At 40.8% G+C, this 17,125-nt stretch overlaps 1 protein-coding gene across 4 annotated transcripts in view; it reads left to right on the top strand.

Moving 5' to 3' along the window:
- The window catches only part of sipa1l3 (signal-induced proliferation-associated 1 like 3), a 95,623-nt gene that overhangs the window by 53,691 nt on the left and 24,807 nt on the right, over window positions 1-17,125 (top strand). For all 4 annotated transcript variants that reach the window (XM_053500199.1, XM_053500198.1, XM_053500201.1 and 1 more), the window contains exons 3-7: window positions 2,538-4,098; window positions 7,249-7,379; window positions 9,089-9,277; window positions 10,889-11,063; window positions 12,030-12,133. In XM_053500199.1, coding sequence (XP_053356174.1) covers window positions 2,778-4,098; window positions 7,249-7,379; window positions 9,089-9,277; window positions 10,889-11,063; window positions 12,030-12,133 — 1,920 coding nt within the window. In that variant the 5' untranslated portion in view covers window positions 2,538-2,777. The remainder of the gene's footprint in view (window positions 1-2,537; window positions 4,099-7,248; window positions 7,380-9,088; window positions 9,278-10,888; window positions 11,064-12,029; window positions 12,134-17,125) is intronic.

Raw genomic sequence — 17,125 nt, 5'->3', positions numbered from 1 at the left:
TTTTTTTTTTCTTCCATGCTAATGGATGATTTGAAAGTTGTAATGCTCCGAAAAACAGACATCAACAGACATTAGATCAGTTCCTGTAAGACTTAACAGTATTGTTTACCCCTAGTGTATTGTGGACATTTTTAAAAACCATAAGAGTCCTGCTGTATAAGGGAGGGAGAGCAACATAAAGAGCTCTTCGAGTAGCTCAATATTTGTGTGTATAGTATATGAAAGAATTTAACATTCCCCGTGAAGCCAATCACATGATTCTGATCATGTGAAGAATTTACATTACTTTTAGAGCTGCAGCATTTTTATAGCATTAGACACTCATCCAGGTTGAGGTGATTTGTAGCTCCTGTCCAAAATAAATCCTCATGCTACAGTAGGTCAGAGTCCAAGAATTCCTTCAAGCTAAAACTGTGTTAGTACAAGAAGATGTGAAAACACACAAGTCTGGGGATTTTTTTTTTATTTTTTATTTTAAGTTATAAATTAAATAAGTGTTTGTTGAAGAGACAGGTCTTTTGTATTTGATGGCAGACACCCAGTGACTCATAAGTCATTTGTGCCAACATCTAGAGTTCAGCTACAGCGAGTGATACAAAGAGCACCTGTCTGTGTATTTATCAGAGCACATAAAATTCCCTCCTGGTAAAGACGGTTTACTGAAGAGCAAAGAAAACAGGAAGTAACAGATTTGTTAGGTGCAGAGAGCAAACGCTTGGCGACGACTTATCTAAGTAAACTTTGACCTGTGAATTAACCTAACCTTGGTCTCGTGGAAAGCAGGACAGGTGTGTCTCTTGTTTTTCTTCTTACAATAAAAATCCCAAAATTTATTCTGTTGATGATTTTAAAATAAGGTATTACCTAAATATATATATAAAAAAATAATCTACGATGATTTAACACTACAGAGGGTGGATAAATAAATAAATTATGAATAACTTTATAGTACTTTTATTTAATTTGGTACAATTTAATTGTGGTTTGATTGCTGTCGCGTGCATGTTCTCGCCGTGCTTGGTGGGTTTCCCCCTGGTGCTCTGGTTTCCTCCCACAGTCCAAAGACATGCAGATTAGGTTAACTTGCGTTTCCAAATTGCTGTTTTTTTTCTCTTGATGAGAAAACCAAAGGCCCACGCTAAAAGCTTATCAAGTAGAGGGAGCGAGAACGGAAAGATGAAAAGAAAAGCAACCGAGGTTAAACAGAAGGAACAGGCGATGCTGAGCGAGCTTTTTATAGCAGCAGCGATTCACTGATGCCCGATCCCGTCTGACTTCAATATTAAAGCCCGTCACGATGACTCAGATCCTGTCTCTCTCTCTCTTTCTCTCTTTCCCCTTCTTCGCTCTGTCACTTTTAACTCCTCTATAACAACTCTCTGAAATCTCTCCATCCTGTCTCTCTTATTCTGTCTTGTCTATTTATACCTATGAAAAAGAAAACGGGATTCCTTTCATTCCTTATAAATCATTCCAACACTTTCTTTGAGTCATGTCCAGTCTCCCCAGGGCAGGTTGTTTAAAAAATAAAAAATAAAAAATGGGCAGAGGACACACCGCAGTGATTACAGCCGGCTTTGCATTTTATACGATTCCTGTTCTGCCTGCTAATCTGGCGTTTAGATTAAGTTTAGTAATCGCCAGGTGCTTGAGCACGCTGAAAAGCTCCCGTCATGTCACCACGGTTACATGAGCTGCACGCTGTTATTCACATGGTGCTAAATCTGTCAGCACCTTTGCATACCTCACCAGCCTGACGAGACCGGTGCACATTCTCTTGGGTTTAGAAAGCAGCTGGCTAAGGATAAGCCCCATTGAGCCACTTCAACGCTCAACACTAAACTTTCTAAAGATTTCTGACACCTGTGAGACCAACGCAGAACATAGCCACCTCTGGACTCGTTCAGATTTTTTTAAGGCACTACACGCTTTTGTCCAACTCTATAAAGAGCAAGAGATAGACTATAGATAGAGCCATGTGTTTTTTTGTTTTTGTTTTTTTAGGCTGCTGTTAATGATAATGATATTTGTGCCAGGAGAGGAAACGAGAGATTTAGCCTAAATGCATGAGACAAAATCTGGCTTTCGAAATCCTTTCCTGTCATTCACTTCCTCTCTTTAAGCGAGGTTTTTAAAGCTTTCTCTTTCCATTTTTAGCTTCAGCCTATTCTTCTGTGGAGAAACAGCAGATCTTCCTAATGCTATTACAGCACGATAGTTTAGCCGGGAATTTTTTTTTTTTTTTTTTTTTAAATAAAGGGATATGTAAAGTAAATGAGTCTTTAAATCCTTACCATGGAAAAATGGTAATGTCCTGAGCACAGCAAAAGAAAAAGTGATTTTAATTGGCCGTTTAAGTCTTTATTTAGCTTTATTCATTCGTTTTCCAGTAGTTTCCTGAAGCAGTGTTTTTTTTCTTACACTATTCAAAGGATAAATCCAATATAAATTTTGTCATGTGTTTCTAGCCATGCAAACCAACTTATTGTTTTTTGTGTGTTTTTTTAAATAAATATATATATATATATGTTTTGCAGGTCTGTGCCGGAAGTGACCGCTGCTCCTTTGCCTACGTCACTGTGACTCATCAAGCTCTACCTGGGGAGGCGTGGTCCTGCCCCACTCAAACAATATGTGCATAGGAAGCAGAGGACAAAGCCAGCGCGTGGAGCCCCTGCTTGCTCCTCTCAGCTCGGGATGCTCTCTTCCCTACAGCCTTTCCCATCGCCCCCTTTGCCCCGTTTTACGGCCCTGATACTGCACCTGGTACCATAAACATGTTCAGAGACCCTGGCCCTCTCTCTCAGCCCCTCCTACCCCCGGTACAGCTGCACCTGCCGCTCCACAACGGCCACACCTCCCCAGCCGATGCCAACTTATCCCGCGTCTCCGTGCCCAAAATGGGCGTGCGAGCTCGCATCGCCGACTGGCCCCCAAGGCGGGAGCAGTCTCGAGAATCGCTGCTGGAAAACGGGCAGGGTATCACATCAGAGAGCGTCGGTGGCGGGTTTAACCGAGGGGTTAGGGCGAGAGTGCCCCAGCTACGACGCAGCAAAGACGCAGAGTTTCGAGATGGAAGAACTCTAAGGGACATCCCGGGTTCTCCGGCACGTTTCCGGATCCCGGGATTCACGCTGCTCCGGCAGCGCTCTAGCAGCGAAATCACACTGAGCGAGCAGGACGAAACCGAAGTGGACGCTCGTCTGTTCCGGGTCTACGGCAGCACGTCCTCGATCAACGTTCAGGCTGTGCCTGAAGAGAGCTTCTTCGACATGCTCAGTCAGTTCCAGCAGGAGATGCCAGACCAACGCAGCGACGCCCCCGCTAGACTGGGAGAACTACTGCGAGCCGAATCCTCACTTATCCCGTCCCCTTCTCCCGCCCCCTCCATCCCACGCTCCGAAGACCGCCCTGAGAGCCGCGTACGGAAAAAGAGCGGTGGCACAGAATCGTCCCTCGGGACTGCGTCCCTGTTCCGGAAGCTTCGCAGCGCCAACAAGGGGGATCCCGAAGCATCGCGCGCCGACTGCGAGGAAGCACGACAGTCGGAGTCTTCGCTCAAACCATGGTTGTGCGTACATAGCTTTGCGCACTATGACGCCCAGAGCCTCTTGTTTGACCTTCACGAGGCCGCCGCCCAGCGCAGCTACGCAGCCCAAAGACGGAACACGGCCACAGGGGCTTCTTCGGCATCAACCGCCGTCTCGTTGGCCGTGACGGTTCTGGGCGGAGCCGAACCCTCCTTTTCTAGTACGGACGATTTAAGTTTGCTAACGGAGGGATCTACCTTGGACGTAGAAGTCTTGGACTCAGCAGGACCGGACAGCTCAAGTTCGGGTCCTCAGCAACAGCTCCTGCTCACCTGCCCCAACTTTGTGAACGAGACCGGAAGTTACGGCGAGCGCAACGTGAGCTTCCTGAGCTCGTGGGCGGAGCACGGGGATGGCAGGCTGCGTATGCGCTGTACCAACGCCAGCATGGCCGTGTTGGAGGTGGGGCTAGACGAGCAGGCAACACGCATAGAGAGAATGCAGCACCACTGCATAGAGCACGTCGACCTGGGAGCACGTTACTACCGTGAATACTTCCACGGAAAAGGTATAGAGTGCAGACACGCTTGTAACCTCTCTTGGTTATATACAGTTAATATCTTAGAGCTTCAACATTTTATGGACTATTTCAAGAGGTTTTTTTTTTTTTAATACACTCACTTAACAATGCTAAATGGACATCTTTAAGCCTTCTTTCATTACCAGTGACATTTTAGCTCCTGTGCGAAACCTATTAACTAAGCAAATGACACTAAATGTTTGAGGTGGAATTAGGGGAAGGGATATTAAGTACATTAAATTTTTTTTACAAATCTACCCAGTTCTACATACAGTATCGTACTCTTGAGCAGGTCTCATCTTAAGTTAATAAAACAACTTTAAAAATAGTCAGATGTATGTACTGGGAGCCCTGCAGTCACACTCACAGTAGCTGCTTTTTAAAAATACTAGACGTACATCTGCCTTCCAAATGTTAATCCATCTGGGGGTCTTAAATGCCAGTGTTGTAAACTTCTCCAACCGCGCGCTCCAAAAATAACTTAATTGTCACTGTTTAACTACGTTAGCTGAAACCTTGCTGATAGTGGGTTCTCTAAAAGTCAGCTCTTAAAGCGCTGGGTTGGTGAGATAATGGGTAGGGTAACAGAAAGAAGCTGCCAGTCACACGTTTGGATTTGTTTTCTACTTTCTAGATTATTTTTTTTAAACTATGAAATAACACGCATGGCGTTAAGTAAATGAAGTAATCACAGCAACATTGTTAAAGAAGAGTTGTTAAAGATAGTTCTTGCAAGGATGGTATTGTTAAGTGCATTTGCAAAACCCATCAAGCACCATGATGAAACTCGCTCTCATGAAGACAATCCCAGGAAGGCAAGACTTAGAGTTACCAGCCTCAGAAATCACCAATTAACAAACAGCACCTCAGATTAGTGCTGTTATTTACATTTAGACATTTGGCCGACGTGATTATCCTGCGTGATTAAAATTTTTATCTCACTATACAACTGAGCAGTTGAGGGTTAAGGGCCTTGACTGGGCCCAACAGGGACAACTTGGTGCTCCGGGTATTTGAACCTGGGGCCTTCTGAACCAGTGTCCAATGTCTCAACTCACTTAGCTCAAAATCAATTGTTCAAAAGAGATTATTGCATATTTTGGATGGCTTCAGCATTGTTTTACACTGTAGAAAGAAATTAAAAGCAGGAAAGACCATTGAGTTAGAAGGCATGTCCAGACTTTTGACTAAAGACAAAGAAGAGGAAGAAAAGTCCAGACTTTTGACTGGTAGTGTACCTGTGCTTTTTGAAGCACTAGAGCTTCTGATGTCTGCGAAAGTCAGGAGTTATATTTCATTTAAAGGCACCTTTATTAAAAAGGCACCTGAAACGTTTATGAAACATAAACCTCTTGATTGATTGATTGATTAAATGATTGAATATTAATATGCAGTACTTTTGTTCAGCCAGTACCATAAAACATATATTAGTACTCATTAGGGGAATAAAATGATCCGTAGATCCCTGCTAACAGACAGCTAATAGGCTGTCGATGAATGAGCTTTATTAAAATCAGTCTTAAAAACAGGAAAGACAGACTGTGTTGTAACTGAAGATAAAATTCTACTAAGCCATAAATCCACATTAAAATGAAGTCATTATCTTTCACGTAGTTGCATTTTTCAGTGTTTATTTAATGACAGCAGGTAGCCACACCTGGTCAGCAGTACGGTATGTCACTGTGTTAATGAGTGTATTTTTGAGGTGTGTGTGTGTGTGTGTGTGTGTGTGTGTGTGTTTGGATTGTGAATGCATGCATGTGCCAGGCACACAGCAGTACACCGCTGTCTAGGCAGTGCCAGTCCAAGGAGGACCTCGTCCTTCATGTCCTTGGTTTAATTAGGTATTTCATATCCGCTCACTCATCTCCGATGTCCTGGTGTTCCTTATAAAACTCCAGCACAGCATCATATCCTGATTCACAACCTTGGGATGAAAGACGTCTCATTGCTGCCATTTAAGACACTAGGACTTAAACCCATAGCGCAAAAACGTTAAGTGAATGTGCTTTCTGTATCTCGGTTCTCGTTATGCTTGTTACACATTATACCTTTGTTTAAGGTCACTGTATCTTTGTGCTTTTGTGCCGAGTGCTTTGTCAACAATGTCGCATTGCTTAGGAATGCTCTTAACAAAGCCATTTTACACTAGAAGGATATTAATACCACTCAACTAAACATGACCTTCTCAAGTTGAGTCATTCTGCCCTGATCTCTCTCTCTCTCTTTCTCTCTCTCTCTCTCCTTTACCCTCTCTGTCAATTCATCCGTCTGATTCTTTTATTAACTTTGTTTCCTGGACCGCAAGTCACTTTGGAGTATGAGACCCACTTCCTTTGGCCTCGCTGACTCACATTTATGCCAGGAGCGAAAAAACAACATACTGTTATAGGAATATAATGAACGAGGATGTGTGATGCAAACTCGAAGTCACAGTGACCACCCCAAAGTTGATTAATTCCCCACAACATCACATCCTGAAGTCTGTTCCTCTTATCACAGAACATTTACAGCCATTGCATTTTTTTATTTTATAATTTTTTTATTAATCATGCTTTTTATCCGTTTATGGAAGGTCCAGGGTATAAGTTAGTTCCTCCTGTCATCCCATACGTCATTCCATCACCAGCTTCTCTTTTCATCTTACTTACTAAAGTTAACCGAGAAACCACATGGTAACATGGTGGAAAATGGAGACTCCCTTCATAAAATGTTAAACAGTCCTTATAGAAAGTTTCAGCAGGTCAGCGATTACATGTTTTTTTTTTTTTTTTTTTACAATACAATAACAATAACATCTTAGAACATTATATTAGTGCATTAAGATGTTTTTATGATTTGACCAATCAGATTTGAGAATTCAGCAGCAGCGTGGTATAAAAACACTAACATGAATTCATGGTAAATTACACTGGCTAGATATTGTTTTGAAAGTTTTCTTTCACTTTCAACTTTTTTGCATTGTTCTCGTCAGTCTTTTATAAACATCCTTTTTTCTTCGGTTCTCTCTCTCTGTCTCTCTCTTACACACACACACACACACACACTCTCTCTCTCGTCCTCTATCTCTCTTGCTCACTTTTGCTCTCTCTCTTTCTCTCTCTTTTGCTCACTCTTTTTCTTTCTCTCTGTTCCCAGAGCACTGGAACTATTTTGGAACAGATGAGAAATTGGGGCCTGTGGCCCTGAGCATCCGCAGAGAGAAACTGGACGACACCAAAGATCTGAAGGACCAATACCAATATCGTATAATCTTCCGTACCAGCGAGGTGTGTATCGAAGCAAAATGTGTGCAATCATGTGTGGATTTTCCCCTCACTTGCTTCTTCTCCAGGTGCCCTCCGACCTCGTTCATTTACACGCTCGCACTTACACAGACATTGTGACCGAGTCCCCTTAGTGCTGCACACTCAACACCTCTAACTTCTGCTTTGTGGAGGTCATGGTGGCAGCAGTGTTGAGGAGGTTAGTTTAGACAGCTTTGTCCCTATAGCCTCAGATTCTATCATACAACTTTGAGGAGTGCTCATCTTCTGAAGGAATTCAACTTACAGCTATTTATATTGTCCTTTGACACTAAATAAAAGTAATTAATATCCTTGCAATGCAGCTAGACCAGATTCCGTTGTCATTGTGCAAAAGAACACTTTCGGAGCCATGTGTTTACGCATCACTAACCAATGGCACGCAACCGGTGCGCAGGCTCAAAGAGTCTCATTCGCTTTAGAAAACTACTGTATAAGGAGCTTCCATCACTCTCGGTTCCAAAATCAACCATTTCAGCTACATGAGTGTATTTTTAAGACTGAAAAATTCAGACGTACAGGTTTTGCACATTTGTGCACCAATGTATTACTTTTTTATTTTTTGTTGAATTTCTAAAAAAAAAAAAAAGCATAGGTCTGGAAATGTCATTTATATTGAGATTATTGAGGTTGAGATTTAGTTTCTGCTTTCACTGTAGAAAAGTGCTTTCTTTGAATTCCTGATCTAACAAAGTAATAAAAAATTACAACCCCTAGTACACACGTCCTCTTCTCATCTGTCACCTTTGCGTGTGCGTTTAATCCTCCCGTGTGTTTCTGAAACTGGATCGCGCCGTTGTTCGTGCTCACTGGAATCCGTCTGAAACAGGGCTCAGGACTTCCCCAACGTACCGGCGCTGCTTTCAAGTTGAGGCCGAGGTAAATCCGGAAAGACCGAGTAGTGTTACATAAGGAGTGCACGTCTGTGTGAGAACCCGAAGCCTCTGCATTGTGCAGGCCGGGTGAATGTGATGCGTCCAGGCAGCCATGTAATCCGGCTAAACCAAGCAGAGCGGCGTAGCGCCAGCACAACTCAGCAGTTTCTCAGGCGCACACCATTACTTGGCGCGAAACGCAGTTAGCAATCCACCGCAAACATATTAAAGACATGAATAGCACGACGAACACGTTAACATGCAGCGACTCGGCTGCCATAACTGTTTCTCTGCTTTGGATATAACCTAAGCATGAGCATCCCCGTATAACTGCTAATAGCAGTATGAGTAGCTGTGTGTATGAGTGTCAAGACAAACATCCCCAGCACAGCATGTCACCCCATGTGACTCGTCCATGCGACCTGAATCAATAGCATTGTGTCCGAGCCCCAGCACAGCTTTTAGAGCCTCACACACTCATTCATGTAATTACAGTAGAGTAGAAAATGAATGAAAGGACCAGTAAGGCCCAGGAGGTTTGGGTGAATACTATGTGTTACGTGTTTCTCCTCCGTCACATCCTGAAGAAGCTCATGTGGGGAAACGATGCCACACTGTGGATGCAACAACTCATCAGCTCTCCAACTCGCACGTACTGTAGGCTTGAAAATGAATATTGGTGTTATCGATATATTTAATCTCGCCGTAACATTTCCTTAATTTCCTCTCTCTCTCTCTCTCTCTCTCTCTCTCTTGTTCTTAAATTTGCTCTTTGATTTTTTTTTGTCTTTGCTCTAGATGGTGACACTGCGAGGCTCCGTCCCAGAGGACGCTGTGCCCGCCACAGCCAAGCACGGGACAGTGCGAGGTCTGCCACTGAAGGAGGTGCTGGAGTTCGTGCTGCCCGAGCTGAACATGTCATGTCTGCGTTTGGCTCTCAGCACCCCCAAAGTCACAGAGCAGCTGCTCAAGCTGGACGAACAAGGCGTGAGTCACGCTTTAGAGCAAACCACAGTGGAATTTTAATAAGAACAAGTTCTCACGGAATCGGGAAGCTGTAGACCAGCATCCAAATTCAAGTGCTCCACTTTTGGCTCGAGTTCCCCAGATGACTGGGAGATTCTGCTTCCTGAAATAGCTGGCTGGGGAAGTTTTTTTAGGAAAGAAGAAGTTTAAGCATGGTCATGTTTAAACTTTTCTAGAGAGGTTGTAGCGGTTGTCTTTGGTATTTTGTGTAAGATCCAAGTGTTCCAAGGTGCAATTATGTACTTCCAATTATTTTAATTAAAGAAGAAAAAAAGGTTTTAGCTAAAATGTGCAAAAGATTTACTTTGATCCACACTGTTGGGAAGTCATGACCCACAGCCTTACATGTCAATAGAGAACAGGTGGACTTTACTGTGGTTAAAAAAAAAAAGAAAAAAAAACAGAAGAAGGAGAATATACATATGTGGTGTAATGTTTATTAGTACCGAACGTCGGTGGAAAATAGTTAAAAGGTTAATATAGTCAGTGATCTTATTATTTCAGGTTGTACGGCAGAACTCTCTGCCTAACTTATTAATACAAAGAAATAAAATTTTTGTAAGGTTAAGTATCTTGTTTACCCAAAAAGTAGATCAGATAAAGTTTTGTCTTAAAATGACTCAAGCGCGTTAAAATTCACTTATACCACTTCAGCGCTGTTATTTCAGCTGTAAAAAATATTCAGTAATCCTAGTAAAAATATTAAATTTAGCTTTGCTAATTAGTATCTTGTGGTACAGGTGTTTGTTAACATTGAGCAAGTACGTCTCCGCTAGATGCTGAGACGTAACCTGGCTGGACAAGTCAAACAGACAGAAAAGTTTGTATAAAACCTAAAGAAATACAAACTTTTTTTTTTTTTTTTTTAATTGCTTGTCTTGCGGAATGCTTGCAGACCGGGTGACTTGCAATCCGAGATTACACTGTATAGATTAATAAAAGTTATTGTAACTAAGTATGCCTTATAAAAAGCCATAAAACCCAGATTTTTAGTATGTGCTATACAAAAGTCTTAAACCACCCCTCATTTTTTTCACATTAAATGATGAAGATTAAAATAAATAAGTGGGAACAAATGTTTTACTGTGACAGGCTGCAAAGTGCCTAATGATACAGGCACCTCATGAGTACCTAAAGTACATAATGATACAGTTTTTGATACAAATGGTTGTTTATGTAACAAACTCAGCACTTTTCCCCTCTCGTTTGCACCATCGCCAGTATACTAATCACCAGCCTGATTATCAAGTTAGATGTTTTTTATGCTTGAATTATTCACAGATCTCTGTGTCGCTTAACAAACAAAAAACATTCCTCGGAAACTGCTTAGGCACAGGGTAACAAGCCTGGAGAGCTATTCCTCAAAAGCACATTAAAATTCTTACAAAGTCCGGCTTTTTGAAAGTTTGAGGGTTGGCTCAGGACTTTTTGTCTGTACTGTATATAAATGTTTTTTTGAAGGTTTATAATTGTGTTGAAATTATAAACCTGCGGTTCATAGAGACAGCTCTCAGATAAGATAAAAACAGATGAGGATTTAAGTTCATTTACAGAATCTTTGTTAAATTTTAGCTGAGCCAGAAGCACAAGGTGGGCATCTTGCTGTGTCGAGCAGACCAGAGCACAGAGGAGGAGATGTACAACAACGAGGAGGCCACACCAGCCTTCACCAACTTCCTGGAGCTGCTGGGGGACACAGTGTGTTTAAAGGGCTTTGACAAGTACGCTGCCCAGCTAGATACCAAGAGTAAGTGGATCCTATGAGACTCATTTTATTAATGTTAAAATTTTTCTTTAATATGATCTCTTTGTGAAACAGCAAGGCTTTTTACTTTTTTTTTTGTGTATAATTTAAGTGAAACCCGGACTTTTGATTGTGCAGAGCAACAGAACACAGTTATGAGAGTAAAAACTACCTTTATTTTTTCTGTATAATCCCCTGCTACACGAATGCATTCCTCTCATTGTTTTACTGAGTCAAGTTAAACTTAAACCTTTCTTTATCAAAAGTGGACTACGGTGGCCGAGAAGTGCAAACCCAAATAACAAAACCGAAAACAAAATAACAAATTTAAAATAAACAACTAAACAAAATTACAAAACCAAATACAATTTGGTCCTGGTTTGGCATGAACGCTCCTTACTTTGTAGTCTTAATTATGTGTAGCATTTGCCGTACAAGTTCCTGTAAACAGGCTATTACTATAGAAACCATATTGTAATAGAATAAATGCATTAAAAAAATGAAACTATAATTTGAAATACATGGGAATTGTGTTTTTCTTTGTTTTGTTTTTTATTGTTGTTGTTGTTTTCTGGAGGTATGTGCTTCAGACAACGTCCAGTTCTTGAGTAACGCCACACCAACTTTATCAGTGAGGTTGAGTTACAGTGGTGTGAGTTACCCTGATCTATAAACCTAAGCAAAAGTTCAGCGTAGGCGAATATTATATATGTAAATATTATATACATTATATACATTATATCTTACATTGCAGGATTACAGTACATCATTTCTCACTAAATAAAGCAGTTGTTTAATTGCTGCGTTTAGGTGTTCCTGCTGTTACACAAAATGTCAAAAAAAACAATTTTATATATATAAATGAGATTGTGTAACTTAACAATGTCATGACAAAACACATATTCCTCGAATTCCTTAATCACCATGTTGTTTGCTGTCTCAATGTGTGTGTGTGTTGTGTTTGCACAGCGGACTCCACCGGGACACACTCCTTGTACACTACCTACCAGGACTACGAGATCATGTTTCACGTCTCCACAATGCTTCCGTACATGCCCAACAATCCCCAGCAGGTAGAAAACACACACACACACACACACACACACACACACACACACACACACACACACACACACACTCTCTCACACACACACACACAGAAAGCCGACAGGTCCCGACAGCCCTTGGTTTTCTGTCACTTCCTTAAACTTCCTTATAAAGTCTTTTCTCTTACAAATACTCATCTACATTTTGTTTTGTTTTTTTCTTTCTTTTTTTTTATCTGATATGCAGTTACTTAGTCAGGCTAAATTTCTGTCAGTCTGCTTTCAGTTTCTGTGTTTGTGGACTTGTTTTGTAAAGGCTCATTGTTCACTCTGCATTCTTTCCGCTTGCTATTTTCTCTCGTTCTGTGTGTGTTTCTTTGTGTGTGTGTGTGTGTGTGTGTGTGTGTGTGTGTGTGTGTGTGTGTGTGTGTGTGTGTGTGTGTCTCTCTCTCTCTCCTCTTCATGTGGATGAGGGCATGGCGTGGCTCACCAGGATTTAATACTTTTCATGTTTGCATGACAATAATCCGACATGGAATGCGCCATCTGCTGTACAAGAAGCTGTATTGATCAAGCACTTGTATAAAGTGTTTGTGTTTATATACCAATATAGTCTGCCAAAAAAATTATACACACTTCAAGAAAAAAAAAAATGGTATAAATATTTTAATACTAAATTTGTTGCTATACATTACATATTAATATACTTGATAATATTATAATATCGTTAATATTATATTAATATAATATACATCATAATTTTTTTCCCTCGTGTATATACATTCTTTTACAATCTATATACTGTATTTAGAGAAAGATAGTTATGTGTAAAAGTTAGTGCACCCTCATTTAATTAAAATTTTTTTGTGTAAAAAAACAATTAAAATTGTTGAACCTCAGACGACAACAACAAACTTTTTTCCACTGTTATTTATTGAAAAAATTAAGCCAAAAGGAGAAAAAATATTTTAAAAGCTTGTACAGTTGTTACATCTTTAGTAACGCTTACTTGTAGCAATCGCTTCCTGCATGACTTTCTCAGTCTCTCACATTCTTCTTTACAACATTGCTTTACTTCTTTGAGGTTTTGGGGCATTGGAACTCTAAATTTTTGTAGATGGTTATATAACCCTCATCCGATTGATCTGCAGCAACAATTGCTTCGATAAGACCAGTGCTGATTTCTGTCCCTCTTGGCATTGTGTTAACACACACCTGAGCGCTCGAGACCAGCAAACTGCCAAAATCTACTGCTTTTATAGAGGTCTGCACACCTGCTAATAATCAGTTAAACAAGGGGTGATGATTAGCAGCACCTGGCTGCAACTTTCTTTTTGACTTTATTTTTGCTAAGTAAATAATACATTATTATAAATAACATAAATATACAGTACTGTGCAAAAGTCTTAGGCACTATTATATGCTGTACCAATTTTGTTATATATGTTTATCATGTCTGCATAATTATGTACAAAATCATTCAGTATTTTCACATGTAACTTAAAAATGAATGACTAAGTAACATTACAGGAGAATATATGCATGGCCAGTTTTCAGATGAAGACAAAAAACTGTCATACTCGCTCTTTTCTATTTCTTTGCAAATCCCAGGAGCGTACATTAGGTTTTTTTGTTTCCCTTTGAAAACTGGTCTGTCTTGTACTATATATTTTTTCTTCACAGCCATGCATATATTCTTCTGTAATGTTATTTATTTATTAAGTTTTAAGTTATATACGGAAATACTGAATGATTTTGTACATAATATTGCAGACATGATACATGGTACAGCATATAATATGGTGTCTAAGACTTTTGCACAGTAAAATAGTGTGTACAGTATCTCACAAAAGTGAGTACACCCCTCACATTTTTGTAAATATTTTATTATATCTTTTCAAGGGACAACGCTAAAGATATGAAACTCTAATAGAATGTAAAGTAATCAGTGTACAGCTTGTATAATGGTGTAAAGTTGATGTCCCCTCAAAATAACTCACCACACAGCCATTAAAGTCTGAACTGCTGGCAACAAAAGTGAGTACACCCCTAAATGAAAATGCCCAAATTGTGCCCAATTAGCCCTTTTCCCTTCTCGTTGTCATGTCACTCATTAGTGTTACTCAGGTCTCAGGTGTCCTTGGGGAGCAGGTGTGTTAAATTTGGTGTTATCACTCTCACACTCTCATACTGGTCACTAGATGTTTAACATGGCACCTCATGGCAAAGAATTCTGTGAGGATCTGAAAGTAAGAACTATTGCTCTACACAAAGATGGCCTAGGCTATAAGAAGAATGCTAACACCCTGAAACTGAGCTGCAACACAGTGGCTAAGACCATACGGCGGTTTAAAAGGACAGGTTCCACTCAGAACAGGCCCCACCATGGTAGACCAAAGAAGTTGAGTGCACGTGCTCAGCGTCATGTCCAGAGGTTGGCTTTTGAAAATAGACGTGTGAGTGCTGCCAGCATTGCTGCAGAGGTTGAAGGGATGGGGAGCCAGCCTGTCAGTGCTCAAACCATATGCCGTACACTGCATCAAATTGGTCTGCATGGCTGTCGTCCCAGAAGAAAGTCTTTTCTAAAGATGGTGCACAAGAAAGCCTGCAAACAGTTTGCTAAAGACAAGCAGACTAAGGACATGGAATACTGGAACCACATCCTGTGGTCTGATGAGACCAAGATAAACTTATTTGGTTCAGATGATGTCAAGCGTGTGTGGCGGCAACCAGGTGAGGAATACAAAGACAGATGTGTCTTGCCTACTGTCAAGCATGGTGGTGGGAGTGTCATGGTTTGGGGCTGCATGAGTGCTGCCGGCACTGGGGAACTACAGTTCATTGAGGGAACCATGAATGCCAACATGTACTGTGCCATACTGAAGAAGAGCATGATCCCCTGCCTTCGGAAACTAGGCCGTAGAGCGGTATTCCAACATGATAATGACCCCAAACACATTTCCGAGAAAACTACTGCCTTGCCGAAGAAACTGAGGGTAAAGGTGCTGGACTGGCCAAGCATGTCTCCAGACCTAAACCCTATTGAGCATCTGTGGGGCATCCTCAAACGGAAGGTGGAGAAGCGCAAGGTATCTAACATCCACCAGCTTCGTGACGTGATCAAGGAGGAGTGGAAGAGGATTCCCGTGGCAGCCTGTGAAGCTCTAGTGAACTCCATGCCTAAGAGAGTTAAGGCAGTGCTGGAAAATAATGGTGGCCACACAAAATATTGACACTGGGCACAGTTTGAACATTTTCATTTAGGGGTGTACTCACTTTTGTTGCCCGCAGTTCAGACATTAATGGCTGTGTGTTGAGTTATTTTGAGGGTATACACACATGCGCACACACAAGAGATATTTTTAGGTGTACTGTATGTCTAATGTCTGATTTCCGAGGTCTGCAGAGGGCAGTGTTCATCTACCGACTTGCTCATGTGTTTCGGTCCGTGTCTGTTTCTGTTTTTCTCTTGTTCTGCCACATGGGAAGAGGAGGAAGAGACTGAGGGAGTTAAGGATGCCTCGGGGCCGTGCTCTTGGAGAGCAGCCTCAGGCCTTGTTAGTCTCTCCGGACACATCAAACAGCCGAGATGCTTAGCTCAGCTGATTTAGACAACAAGAGTGAGTGTGTGTGTGTGTGAGTGAGTGAGAGAGAAGGCAAGAGAATAAATTATTGGAGAAGTCTTATGTACTTTTCATAACTGTCTAATATTATTGGCACTCTTAACAAGCCAAAATATGCCTCTTAAGTAGAGCATTGAGTATCTTTCTGAAATGTCTAACCAGGTTAAAGGCATTTAAAGTGTTAAATTTTTCCACTTATTTATGTACAGTAGAGTTAATTGGATTTGTTCTTCCTCAGATACTTCACGGTCTGGAAACAACTTGAAAAATATACATTAATTCTTTAATGCTGGACTTATGGGGCATTTCAGGAGTTTTGTGCAGGTTCTCTTCAATACCGTAGGTTTTCTAGATTATTGTTCAAATCATGAGACTCATAGGTGAAGGCATAGGTCTTGTGATACTTTATCCACTTCTGTATTGGTCGCCTTATTCTCCTGCTGAAAGCTGTTTCTAATGATAAATTGTTAATGCAGTCTCCTTATATCAGCAAATATCATATATCCATGGTGCGCGTAACCAAAAATGTTAGATTTTGGTTTCGACCGTATCTGACATATACTGTAGCGTAGCCCCAATGAAGAATCTTTGCTGCTGGATTTTATAACTTTCATAACAGATTGTTGTTTTGAATGTGGCGTTCAGCACCAGACCTTTTAAATTCTTCACCATCCTTCTCAGTGTGTGGGAGTGCTTGTTGATGCTCATGAATACATCCCTCTCACTGTGTGGGAGTGCTTATGGATCTCATTCAAATATCTGTTTCTGACCTGTGAAACTTTTTGTTCTGGTTCTAATTGTGCTTACTGGTATTTTTGACAGCTCATTTATTTATCTATCTATCTATTTATTTATTTATTTATTTATCTATCTATTCATTACCTGATTTGTGCAGGTCAACAATAAATTTGTCTGCTTTGTATTGAAAGTTCTGGGTTTTTGAAAGTATTAAATGTGTGTATAATGCAGGTGTGTATGTTTGTGAATGCCCAGGGGAAACAGGACACAGTTAAGGAAAGCTCTTTACTGAGAGCATAATAAACTTGTATGTCTTTGAAATATTATTATTATTAGAGGTGTGAGTAATTTTGGTGCATGTATTTTAGGGAGAAGATACAATCATTATTTCTTTATGCCCGACGAGAAGTTTGAGTACAAGTTTTTAAATATTGTGTTTAATGGTTATTTATAGAGCAATCGTATATGCTTATTATGATGGAGGGTGCCAATATTTCTTGAGGCCATTGTATTTGTGTCACTGTGTGCACAGGGTGGAAGCTGGTTTATATAATTGATACTCTTGCAGTGCCACAGTGTGAATAGGTGGGCGGCCTCTTCCGTGATATCTCAGCTTGGAGGCATGTCACTCACACACACACTCACACACACACACGCA

Source organism: Clarias gariepinus, chromosome 7 (assembly GCF_024256425.1).
Source record: "Clarias gariepinus isolate MV-2021 ecotype Netherlands chromosome 7, CGAR_prim_01v2, whole genome shotgun sequence".
Lineage (NCBI taxonomy): Eukaryota > Metazoa > Chordata > Actinopteri > Siluriformes > Clariidae > Clarias > Clarias gariepinus.
The sequence above is the reverse complement of the archived record's forward strand: the minus strand, read 5'-3'. Positions and strand labels throughout refer to the sequence as shown.